This window comes from Callionymus lyra, chromosome 7 (assembly GCF_982586985.1).
Source record: "Callionymus lyra chromosome 7, fCalLyr1.hap1.1, whole genome shotgun sequence".
Taxonomy (NCBI): Eukaryota; Metazoa; Chordata; class Actinopteri; order Syngnathiformes; family Callionymidae; genus Callionymus; species Callionymus lyra.
Window position 1 is genome coordinate 7,259,820 of NC_141824.1, and position 13,269 is coordinate 7,273,088.

The 13,269-nt window shown below is 38.3% G+C and overlaps 1 protein-coding gene across 2 annotated transcripts in view; it reads left to right on the top strand.

The window, feature by feature from the left end:
• Positions 1-10,757, top strand: part of sik3 (SIK family kinase 3) — a 29,904-nt gene extending 19,147 nt beyond the window's left edge. For both annotated transcript variants that reach the window (XM_087794860.1, XM_087794861.1), the window contains 10 exons: positions 377-496; positions 1,199-1,257; positions 1,342-1,451; positions 2,971-3,137; positions 3,213-3,337; positions 4,734-5,485; positions 6,100-6,254; positions 7,014-7,143; positions 7,219-7,345; positions 7,881-10,757. In XM_087794860.1, the coding sequence (XP_087650986.1) occupies positions 377-496; positions 1,199-1,257; positions 1,342-1,451; positions 2,971-3,137; positions 3,213-3,337; positions 4,734-5,485; positions 6,100-6,254; positions 7,014-7,143; positions 7,219-7,340 (1,740 nt within the window). In that variant the 3' untranslated portion in view covers positions 7,341-7,345; positions 7,881-10,757. The remainder of the gene's footprint in view (positions 1-376; positions 497-1,198; positions 1,258-1,341; positions 1,452-2,970; positions 3,138-3,212; positions 3,338-4,733; positions 5,486-6,099; positions 6,255-7,013; positions 7,144-7,218; positions 7,346-7,880) is intronic.
• Positions 10,758-13,269: the final 2,512 nt, after the last annotated feature.

A 13,269-nucleotide genomic window follows, 5' to 3' on the forward strand; every position in this document is an offset into this window, starting at 1 on the left:
ATCAGCGGCGCTAGACACACTTTTTAAATCCTACTGTTACTAAACTGTATCTTCGGAAGTATATCGGTGCCATCAGGATATTTAATCGTTTAATTTAACATTTCAAATGTTGAGGCTGAACCTTTTATTAAAATTGATACGTTATTCTAAGGTTTTCATTACTATTAAATAATATTTATAATTTAATCAAAATAATGCGTTTTCTAAATTAATGATTTTTTTCTTTTAACGTAGAGTTTGATATTTTAATTACAATAATTCCAAAATGTATACTCTAAATTATTATTATTTTTTAATTTGCTGCCTTTTAAGTTAAGAGGAAGTAAAAGATTCAAGTTTCCTGCTGGATTAATGTTTTTTTTTCTTTTTCCCGTAGGAGTGTGAGCAGCTCCAGAAACTGTATGCTGCCCAGCAGGATGAGCGATTCCTAGAGCACACCCAGCAACAGCATATCCTCTACCAGCAAGAGCAACAAATCCTCCACCAGCAAATCCAGGTAGGAAGGAAATATAGCAGTTTATGTCAACATTTAATGCTGCCTAGGTCGTAGAAAAAAAAATCGAATATTGCTGTAAAAGGACTTTGTTATGATTTTTCTTTTTACAAAATTCATTTTTCTATTGCCTCACATCAATTGCGTTACATACAATTTAAAAACTTGGGTTCCAATGATTATCAGTATTTTAAGAGGTTTTTATTTAATTTAACTTTTCTTTTCCAGATTAAATATTGGTGAACCTTTTTTGGAAACAATTTAAATGATGTTTAAATTTAGCTCAATGATAATAAATGTGGCTTTATATTGTCCTTTCTTCAAACATGTCGCTCGGGGGCAAAAATATGACACAAGTTGACAAGTCCTTTAACCGCAGTTGATGTTAAAAATGAAACAATAATTATATCTGCATTCAAGTTTTTCGCTACCTTTCCTAAAATAACTACAATTTTAAACAAACCGTTTCATATAAATATGTCAAACTTAAGGCCAAAGTGTGGCCCTTTACTTACTTACTTACTTAAATGGTTGTCGTTAAATCAAAGTAATGTTTATGTTGATATTCTGATGCATACAGATGTAAGATAAGTTCAGGGAAGAGATTATAGATTTCAACAATTGTATAGAGGCTTCAGTGTTCATTGCGTTTTTTTCACAGTATATAAATAATGGCCAAACATTTCTTGTCACTTGATTTTTCAGGGTCTGTCTCTAGGCCACGGAGAGAGCCAGCCCAGTCACCTCACCCACCAGCTGCAAAGGCAAGCTCTTGCTTCTGAATTTCAAGTGAAAACCTTCATACTTGAGGAGTTGTGATGAGTAAAAACTCTGTTGTCTTTTCAAAGGTTGCACATCCAGCCATCCAGCCCTCCACCCACACATCCCAGCAACCACCTCTTCAGACAGCCCAACCAGAACTCTCCACCCAGCTCTGCAGGGATGATGCAAGCGCATGGTTTGTAGCTCCTCCATGTTATACATATTAAACGTGTGGTTTCACTTTGAAGAGACAGGTTTTTGTTTGTTAACTTTAACTGCAAAGTTGAGTGATGAACCCGAGGTTTAAAAATGTAGTTATGCTCTCTCACGCCTTGAAGCCGCGATGATTTGTTGCTTCTCCTGAGTGTGTCGAGTGTGTTTGTGTCCATTGAAAGGAATGTGTATTTACTGGACCAGTGTGTAAAACATGTTTTCTCACTTTGGAGCAAGAGTTGAAAAGTTGAAATGGCCTGAAGGATAATTATGTTGACCAAACAAAAAAAAATGTAAACTTTAAATTTTCCAACCCAGCATATTTATAAATAAAAAACATTAAATAATAATAAAAAATAAATAAAATAAGAAGTTCTGCTATAACCATTTAAAGAATATAACATTGCAGATTACAACAAGTAGCTATTTGTATACAGTCAGACTTAATATGTAAGGGTGTAACAAAAAAAAGATGCACTTAAACCCAATCTTTTTTTCACAGTATAGATATTCAACAGCGCTCCGTTTTGTTTTAATCATTTATTTATTTCATTATTAAGCTTTCAAATCCCATTTTATAGTTATTTTATGGTTTACAATTCAATAAATTGTTTACTTCCAGCTGCTAGATGGTAGCAGTCATTACGTCCTGTCAGCTGATGACTAAGGACAAGAGGATACAGTTGACTCCAGCAGTTTTTGAAGATGATCTTTGGTGTTGCAGAATTTGTTTTGAAACCAAAATATGCCAAGAGTCAAGTCCTAGGGACAATTCTACAAATATTTCCTTGTTGCTACAGTGTCACAATATATCGCAATATAGTGTATCGTTGCCCATGTATCGTGATGCGTATCGTTTCGCCACATTCTTGCCGATACACGCCTCTAACAATGAGCAGGCTTGGTTATCTCTCTTTTTTATCTCGAGTATTGGCAGAAATCGGATGATTCGTATCACGGTACAGGTCCAACAACATGATGTTTATTTATTTATGTATGTGTATTTATTTAAAGGTATTTCACTGTATGAAATTGGCATAGCAGCATTGTCATAGCATATGTTTGTATTTTACAATAAAGAAATTTAGCAGGATTTCTAGGGGATAAACAAAATTAGTTAAATATTTATTGACTGTTAAAATTCCTCCTTCAATATTTGCCTGTAAGTGGTTCATCAAGAATCAATACAGTTCTGCAATACTATTAGTCATGATACCATATTGATATTAAACGATTTTTAAGTTTATCAATATTTTTCTACTGAGTGGATCATGTTCCTTTTTTCCAAAAGGTCTTTCTTTTTACTTTTTTAAGTTGTAGCGTGCAGGCAAGTATCTCCAGTTTATTGAGGAATTTGATTGAATAACGAATCCCACCTGTTCGCCACTGGTGCTTCTAATCAATACTATCGATAAGATGGAAAAAGCGACTAACAAACCTTTTCTCTCCTCTTGGTTTAATTGTGATTCACTTTTTCTTGACATGCATTTATCTTCCGACAGGTCCAGCCCCTGTACAATACCAGCACGCTGCCTCGGCACTGTACCAGGGTCAGAGCGCGAGTCCACCCCCCAACAGCCTTCCCAGAGGCTCCCTGGCGCCCAATCAGCAAGCAGCGTCTGTGCGGCCCACGGTCCCGCTCACCCAGGGCGTTCCTCAACAGCAGCAGGTTCACTTCTCATCTTCTTATGTTTAAAATGTTTTGTTTTTTATGTTGATTATTGACCGGCAACTGTTGGAACAGGTGACCATTCAGGTGCAGGAGGTGGAGTTGGGAGGAGGGTCACAGAGGCAGGGGTTTTTGTCAACACCGTGCGGACACAGAGTTCTTGGGAAGCAGCTGAGTGCGGACAACGCTGAGACACACAGGTGACCCCGAACCCCCATCTCACCACCTACAGATGATTGCCAAACTTTTTTTTTTTTTCTTTTTTTTTTAAATGTATATCTCGCTGCTGCTTCAAACTTAAATTCATGATTTCACCTTCAATTCCATCATCCTCCGTTCAATATACTTTGACTTTACTGTGTTGACATGATACTATAAATGTCTCCCGTGGCTCGTTGGGATTTCATCAACTCATTCAACACCTCATTGTATTTGGGTGAGTGACTGGATGTTTGTGTCTCGGTGGTGCATTTGTCCATCAGTAAGACGTTTAGCCTCCATGTGTAGCATCTTTTCTTTTCCCTGAGGAAAGTCTTTAAGACTCTAGCGTAGAGGGAGTATTTTCCTCCATGATTTAAGACAAATGTGTCAAAACTCATGGCCAAGGGGCAAATATTAATTGAATTAAAAAAAGGTAATCTTTTCAACATTTTATTTTTTTATACTCAGTTTCATAATTTCATTTCTATTTTATTTTTTATTTCAATTTTTTTATAATTCATTATCAAAAGTTTAGAGCCAGCAAACAAAACCAACAGCACAGAGTACAGAGCTACTTGATTGTGGGATTTTAGGTTCATCACGTGATCGATTGGCTGGAATTTGTATTAAAAAGAACGGACAAATGTAACCTTTTAATAAAGAAATTGTTGTATTATATTAAACTAAAAAATGATAATTCGATGCTAAAAAACAAAATAAATATTTAATGAAAAAAAATCAAAGGTTCTAGATTTGAAATCCAGTTAAATTAAAACATTCAATTTTCTCATGACTCTGATAGACTTCCATATGGTACTGTTTTAATTTTTAACTTAATTTAAAAAAAAAGGAATTGAGGTTTTTCACATATAGTTTGTTTTACTGATTCCAATAATAAAAAAAATGTTTTTAAATTCAATATTTTGTATTTATAGCCTTTTAAATTTTTAAAAAACAAAGGTATAGTTAGAAAATCCCAGAAGAACTACTTTAAAAAATACAAAATAAAAATAAACTATATACAGATTATACCAATTATTGAATTAAATAATCCAATAAATTAAAAAAACAAGAAGAGAGAGATTACGGGTGTTAATTAAACGAGTAAAACTGGAAACTGGGATAATAAGTTGAACCTTATATACAATGAAAAGAAAAAATCACTCACACTTCCTGGTGTGTAGATATAGATTTTGTTTGGCCCGCGACTTGGACTGTTCAAATATTTCGTCCCTTGTGTGATTGAGTTTGACACTCCTGATTTAAGCAATCACACCGTCTTTATATTTATTCCTCTCAGTGAAAAGAAATCTTTAGTTCTACCTTTCGTGACCTCGGTTGATCAATGTCGTTTAGAAATTCTCCGTTTAACTCGGCGTTTGCTTTTCCATTCAGTCGGAGCCTCGGTCGCTTCACGTCCGCCTACGAGCAGGCCCAGTTCAACCCCAACATCTTCTCTGGGGACGTCGGCTCACGGGGCGGTGTCGTCGGCTCGTACAACCCCTACATACAGGGCACCCTAAACGTCCCCGGCCTGGAAGGCGGCTTCCCGAGCGGCGCTGTAGGCTCCGTCAACTATGGCACCCCATCAACACTACAGCAGGCCCTGCTCTCCCCGACACCCCTGGAATACCGTCCCCCGCAGCAACACGTGACTCCCACGCTCCAGGGTCTCCTGTCCCCCCGCCACTCGTTGACGGGCCACGCCGACCCCCGGCTGTCGCCCCAGGACTTGGCCGCCCTCTTAAAGAGACAGAGCCCACGACCCGTCCCGCCCACGACCCCCAGCGCTTCGCCGCAGGAGTACGGCGAGCTGCTGCTCCTGCGCCAGCTGAGTCAAGGGGAGACGCTGGAGCCGGCGGCGGCTCAAGGGGGGGCGCCGGGAAACCAACACTACCACCACCTCCTCCAGATCCAGCCCCAGGAAGTCCAGCAGCAGCCGCCGCCGCAGGGCCTGCCCCATTCCGAGAGCATGGAGGAGGACGACGACGACGACCTGCCGGCCGGCTACCATCACACACACGAGGGTTTGCTGGTGAAGGCTGTGGAAGGTCATGAGCTGCTCGGGCCGCCGCGAGGAGGAACCCCTCCTTACAACTCCCCAACACACAGGCATGGCTTCATCAGGCCCGCTTCTGCGAGCAGAGGTAAACTTTTCCAACAAGAAATTATCATTTTTATAGTTTTATGGGTTTATATTAGAGCCATCGGAATATTAAATGGTTGAATTAAACATTTCAAATGTCCGAACTTTGAGGTATTTTATCTAAAATCACACAGTGTTTAAATAATTAATCAATTATTAATCAATAATTTATACGTTGAGAGGTTGATTTTTTTTTTTTTTTAAATGTATTGGATAATTTAATTCAATAATTTGTATATTAAAAATGTATTTAGTTCATTTTTGATTTTTAAAGTAGCTCTTCTGGAATTTTCTTATGGCATAATTATAACAACATTCTTATGTTGAATTCAAAAGGCTATGAATAAAAAATATTGAAAAATATATATACTGTATATATTATTGGAATAAGTATAACATAATATGTGAAAAAACCTTAATTTCATTTTTTTTAATTTATTTAAAAATTAAAAATTAAATTCAGTTCAACAACAATTTAATACTTGAAAACTTTATATTTTTAAAACATTTTAATGTTAAATCCAATATTTTTATGGCACTGATTTATTTCAATAGTCTTCTGTGTTTATCATTTACTATTATTAACTACATTTTCCAAACTCATTTTATTTTCAGAACCTGAGCATGTGGAGTGCAGAACCCAGGGGCAGGCCATGGAGGTGCCCGATCATAACGGCGTCGGCTATTCGCGAGGTTCCCAAAATGACAACTACAGATCCCGTGGACAGCTACAGCGCCACCACACCATCCAGACATGCGATGACGCCTATGTGAGTGAGAGGAGGACAATCTTTCCTGGGATTAATACGCGTGTATTAAATAAATCCCTTCACCGTGACGATATATAAATGTAAAATAAGGTAATGAAAATGTTTCTACTGGAACATACAGCTTTTTACCAGCTACGAATAAGCGTCAATGTCATTTTAAAATGTTCTTAATGTGTTAAACTATAAACCTACTAGCTCTGATTCAATTATAATACTTTTATGATTATTTTTCCTGTGCAACATAAACTGTATTCTAGGCACCCCTAGGTGACCGTGTTCTTTAATGTTGATCAAACATGGTAATAAGAGGGCAAAACATCGCGGTTCCTATTTTTACAAAAACATCACTTGTTGTTTTTAAACATGTTTTTAACATTCTGTCTTCTTAAGCGATCACGTAGATTAATGTGTCTGTTGATATAGTGACTTATGAAGATTTTAGTGTTCAAGATAAGGAACAAATAGAAAAATAATTCTGTTGAATTAGAGGATTTTTGTGTGGTAAGTGTGTGATAGAGGACAAACATGTTGATGATTAAGATATATTGAGACGCCATAGAATAAAAAATCACATCACAAATGTCAAATTTTTATGTTTGAAAAGCAACTCAGACGGCTAAAAGATCGAAAACACCATCCGACTATTTGGATAAAACAATTGAAAATGATCTCAAAAGGCAACTTTTTTTTCCCCTTTATTTGTCTTGCGAACCTGCCGCCGAGTCCATGTTTCAATGCGTCACTCTCAATCAATTCCAGGATCAGTCTGAGCCCATGTCTGGGATGAGCCTGTTGGCCGGCAAAGCTCTCAGCTCCGCTCGCATGTCGGACATTCTCAGCCAAACCTCGCTGACGGGAAGTCAGCAGCTGCGCCAGCGGGAAGAATCAGGTCGGCGAAGCAAGAAGACTCTTGTTATTAACCAATGAAAATCAACCCTAAATGAATTGCGTTTTCCCCCCACAGTGTGTGACGTGGAAGAGGAGCTCCATGCAGCGTCCTGTTACCCCTCCTCGTGCACCAGTGACATGCTCCTCACCTACAAGCCCCCTGACCTGCAGTACAGCATGGAGCAAGCAGGGGTCTAGCGCAGGTGAGTCGTCAATACGTCATCGTGTCTCTATTGACCATTTGTTCACGAGCTTTGTCAATTAAAATAATACTTTAACACAGTGTTTTTCAACCAAGTGCCTTGAGAGATCGTCAGGTGTGCCGTGGGAGAATATCAAATTGACCTAATTAGTCAAAAACAATTATTTATCTATAAATAAAAGAGAAGAGAGCTGAGATTGGCTGCTATGTATGTCAATCAAATGGTCATTGGCCCGATTGGTTGATGTGCAGTCGTAAAAAGGGATCTACATAGTACCTTTTTTCAACATTGTAGGTGGTGGTGTGCCTCGTGATTTTTTTTTCAATGGAAAAAGTGTGCCTTGGCTCAAAAAAGGTTGAAAAACATTGCTTTAACATACCTTGAACTGCATGTTAATGGTCTTTAAAACACCGAAAGATCATGAATGGATTTTTTTTTAACTTTGAACCCTGACCTATTCAAACGTTCCCACTGTGGAACGAATCGACCTCACCTTTTGATCACAAATCTAACCCTGTCCTTGTCTTCCCCGCAGGTTCACCCTGTGAGCTTTTGGTTCGTATCAACCATCCTTAAGTTGTGTTGACTTGAGTTGACTAGCATCACGCCAAACCACAGCCACCGCCTGCCCCCAGCAGGGGGCGTCTTACGTTCATCTGTCTGTCTCCATCTGTACCGCGGGAGGGCAGTCAGTATGAGAGAGTGGCAGTGTGTAGGTAGGTAGGTTGGGGGGTGGGAGGTGGGGAGATGGGGAGGGGGGGGGTCACATGTGCCACCTGGGATACCGAAGGTCAAAGTGCCAGCATTTCTTTCCGCAAAGACATCCAGCAATCATCCCCGCGTGGATCTTCATCCCAGCTCCGATTGCGTGCGTGTCGTCGTTCCCCCCCCCTTCTGACCTTTCCTTCTTCCCGAGACCCTCCCCCTCCCGCCCCCCCCTGCGCCCCCTTGACCCCGCTCTTCATGGTCTCCCACGTTTGCGTCATTACGTGCCTCTTAGGCCAAAAAGGACCGTCACACCTACAGGAACATGAAGTTCAACGACACAAAGGAAAACATAAGCAGCGCTGCCACCGATCCAAAGTATTGTGCGTGTTTGTTTCGTGCGCACACACACACACACACACACACACACACACACACATGTTTTTTTGCATTCATAGCTGAGGATGAAGCGAGGGGGCCGGGGTGGGGGGGTGGAGGTTCAGTCCGCTCCTCGTCGTCTGCAGCAGATCATTCCGGAGCGAGCTGTAACCTCCCGGCGCTCCCGAGCGAAACCAAACCTTCTCCAAAGACGGAGAGTCATCGCGGTGACGAACCAGCTCTCGTTCAGTTGACGTTTTTATCGCGAAAAAAACTCTTTTATTTGATGTTTTATTGTCCATGAGGTCATTATTGTTACTCATGTTGTTATTACTGTATTCTGTACAAGATGTTTTTATTCTAATGGATATTATTATAATTAAAGAAGAGAGATGTTATTTGTTGAAAGCAAGAGAATATCGTTTTATCTATTCTGCACTTTGGGTTCAAGCTATCTCCCCTCTACGATGACCTTTGACCCCGCCCCACCCCCGTTGTTTCAATCCATCTCATCCTTGTCGTGCATTTCCTCCTTTTCTTGTACAGTTACGCCATGTATAGAACGCTGTTGCTTTTCTGTATTCTTTTGTTTTTTAACTGTTTTAGATGTTTCCTGGCAGTTTTTTTTTTTTTACAGTGTTATCGTTTTATCATCCTTCATTTCTGATGTTTTGCAAGTTTGTTCTTTTGTGTAAAACCTTGAGATTTCTAGCCAAAAGAGAGAGAGGACAGAGAAGGGATGTGGCTCTTTCTGTGTCGTTAAAAAAAGGATTGTTCTGTTTAAATATTATTCTATTGACACTTGAATACGAGGCGGAAGTTCTAGTTTGTTTTTTTTTGCTTTAAAAAGAATCATTTCAACTGTTATTGTCGTGACTGTCATTCATGTCGAGCCCGTTTTTTCTGTTTTATGAGCGTGTCTGTCGCAGGCTTTACAGGGTCGGGCTTTGTTCGGGTGCTACACAAGACTTGGAAGGAGAAAAAAAACAAACAAACAAAGGGAATAACCTGTAAAATAGCTGACATATCAAAGTGCGAAGGAGGACGTCCCCACATCTTTAATCCGACTTCAATCACCCGCCGTGATCCTCCACATTTTGTGACCTCGGCGGATCACGTGGACTAGAACCCTTCTGGACCAGCCTCAACGCGGAGAGAGCGACTCGACCGGTACCCGACCGTCGGGTCTTTATTCCCCCCCCTCTTTAAATGTCTGCCTTTCTTCCCACTAGCTTTGGAAGTAGAGGATTTGCTGCATTTTATTAACAGTGACTTGATCTCATTTTTCTGGATTTTCCTGTCAAAGGAAGTGTCTTTGGACGGAGATGAATCGAATTGGACTTCCATGGATGTTGAAAGAAAAAAAAAAAAGAAGCTTTTTTCGAGCAAGAGAAACAAAAAAAAGCGTGCCGGTCTTGGACTACCACAATCTCTACTACTCAGTTCCCTGAGTCGATCCAAAGCACAGCACTGAGGGACTGGGAAAAAAAACAAAAACAAGCATCCTTGACTCTCCGTCATTTCTGCTTTATTATCACCCCCTCGGTGTTGAAGTCTGTAGTTTGCCAGCCGGATAAACGTGAGTACAAAGAGTAGATCTCGCCAAAATCCAGATCCTGTTTGCACGGTTGGCCTATTATATGCTTAAAACTAAAAAACAAAACAAAACAAAAAAAAAAGTTGTTGACGTCATGCAGTGCTTTTTTTTTTTTGGTTTGCACCACGACATTTCCTGTTTGTCGGGGCGGCTCGGATCGAGCGATGAATCTAGACGGACCTATGACATTTTACTCAGACGTGCATCTTTTGTTCTTTCCAAATCCTGTGACCTCTGGTGTCGAGCTTGAACCTGTTTTTCTGTTGTCAAAACAGATCAGAGGTGCCCGGGGTGTCGTCACAGGAAGCAAATTAAAGCTCCAGTCTTTTGTTTCCAAATGTCGGGTAAAGACGGCAGAGGTGTGTCGTCTCGTTCGAACCGTGTGTGTGGAAATCACAGGAGGCTCGCAGGAAGAGACGATGGAAGATGATTGTGCTCGATGTGGAGGCGAGAGCTGCTTTAAAACCATCACGCCGATGAGTAACTGTTGTGTTACAGACTTCCCAAAACATCGTTCTTCTCCAGATCCACCTCAACAAGCCAGCTCTGCTTCTGTTACTTTTTCTTTTCTTTTTGATGGGTTACATTTTTCTTTTTTTCTTGCCTCCTTGTTTTTATGTTTATTTCTGTTCAGTACAAAAATACTAAAGTGCAACAACGATGTTTAAAAAGAATATCAACCAAACTGAGATGAATAAATATATATATAAATAAAGAAATAATTTAAAATGATGATGACTTATGCATCTCTGTGCATTCTCGAGCCAAATCTTTTCAATGGTACACGAGGAAGGTTGCAGTTGTACCAGGTAAGTAGAATTTATAAATATTATTATTAAATAATTCCTGTTTTTTGCCTCTAAGGTAAAAACGACACAGGATTATTTTTGTAGTAAAGTGAAAAACTGACGAGTATCTTTTTCTTATTTATAACATGTATTATTTAATTAAATGAATTGTAATTGTTCACCAGCATCAACATTATTTAGCCTTTTAAATGTTTTTTTGTTGTATAGTACACTTCAATACACTTGCCATGTATTTTATTAAAGTATTTATAGTAGTTTATTGCCTCCAATGCAAGAAAAATAAAATGGGTTTAATTGTGTGATGATTGGAAAAAGCTGGTAAATCACAAAAGCATATATTTTTTAAATAATTATTTATAAATTGTATTATTTGTTCCCCAGCATGACATTCTCAAGCCCTTTAAAGGTACATTTTTATAGTACACTTCAATACACTTGCCATGTATTTTATTAAAGTATTATAGTATGTTTATTGCCTCCAATGCAAAATAAAATGGGTTTAATTGTGTGATGATTGGAAAAAGCTGGTAAATCACAAAAGCATTTTTTTTTTTTAAATATTTATAAATTGTATTATTTGTTCCCCAGCATGACATTCTCAAGCCCTTTAAAGGTACATTTTTATAGTACACTAGAGCAGGAATCGTATTTATTTATTTATATCAGACCTTACCTTCAGCCCCAGATAACAGAATTGTGTACTACATGTACAGGATTTTTTTTTGGTAAAGTGGCAAACGCCGGTCAATCACAATATTTTTAAATATTAATTATTATAAGGTGTATATATATATATATATTTCACCAGCATAACATTTGCCTTTTAAAATGACTGCTATGGTGCTCTTAAGCAGGGATGTTGCAGTCATACAAAACTTTACCTTCATCCCACAGGTAAGTAGAATATATTTATTTCTATATTAAAACAAATTCCTATGAATGGCTTCTAATGCAAAAATAAAATGGATATTTTTTTTATTTGGTGGTGTTGAAAAAGAATCACAGCTGCTATTTTAAAAATAGTTATTTAATAAATTGCATTTTGTTTCACCAGCATGACATTCTTAAGCCATTTAAAAGTACTTTTTTTTAAATGGTACTATCAAGCATATAATGTGCAGTCATATGTATACATATAATATATACATATTCGAGGTGTTTTCTATCATAATAACCTGTATGTAAATAAATGTAAAAACATGTTTGTGAAGGTGAAATGGAGCAGCAAATCACTGAGGCATATATTTATAAATCTATATTATTCAATATAAATATTACTTTTTTTTCCCCCCCGAGTGTGAAATGAAGACTCACTTCTCCGTCAGATGAACTGTTAATGCACAATATTGCAAATGTAACCTCCTGGGGAGACTGAGGTCCTTCGGAGTGTGCAGACCACTACTAAGGACCTTTTATGACTCTGTGGTAGCCTCTGCTATCCACTACGCTCTTGTCTGCTGGGGAGCAGCATCACGGACCGGGACAGGAAGAGACTGAACAGGCTGGTCACGAGGCTCTGTCCTGGGCCGCTCGCTGGACTCGGTGGAGGAGGTGGGAGAGAGGAGGACACTCTCCAGACTATCCTCCATCAGGGACAACGCTCTCCACCCACTGCACCTGACCGTGGAGGAGCAGCTCCTTCAGTGGCTCAGGCACCCCCAGTGTAGGACGGAGCGTTATAGAAGGTCCTTCATCCCAACTGGTGTCAGGATATTTAACTCTCTACTTTAAATATCCTGATGCTTATCCGTAGTGTGTTTTTCCTCTCGTGTGTTTTTATTTTTTGTTTTTATTTTATTTTATTTTTATTTCATTTCATTTCATTTCATTTTTAATTTTTATTTTATTTTATTTTATTTTATTTTATTTTATTTTAATTTAATTTAATTTAATTTATTTTATATTTTATATTATTTTATTTTATTTTATTTTATTTTATTTTATTTTTTATTTTATTTTATTTTATTTCTTATTTTACTTTATTTTATTCTGTTAATAGTGCTAATTTTCTAATACTGTAAATAATTTGTATATTTTTAAGATCATTTTATTTTATTATCTCTTTTACTATTTCTTTTTTTTCCATGCACTTTTTTTTCATTGTCCTGCTGCTGCTGTTGTAAAAGTGTGTTTCCCCTCCCTGTGGATGAATAAACGTTTTCTATTCTATTCTAAATTCGAATTGATTCATTAAATTAACACTATTTTTATTCATTCCTGTCATAACTTGGAGCTTTAAGGAAAACTATTTGCTCATATATATTTTAAAAATCCAATCAGAAACTTTCATTGCCAGTGAAGTAATCACAGCATCGTTTTTCAATTTCTACACTATAATTCTTCACAAATTAATTAATTTTTAATTTCAAAGTGAGTGTTCGCTCTGTGAGCAGCTGCTCTGGTCTGTGCAGCGACACTGCAGAGGCTCCTCAGAC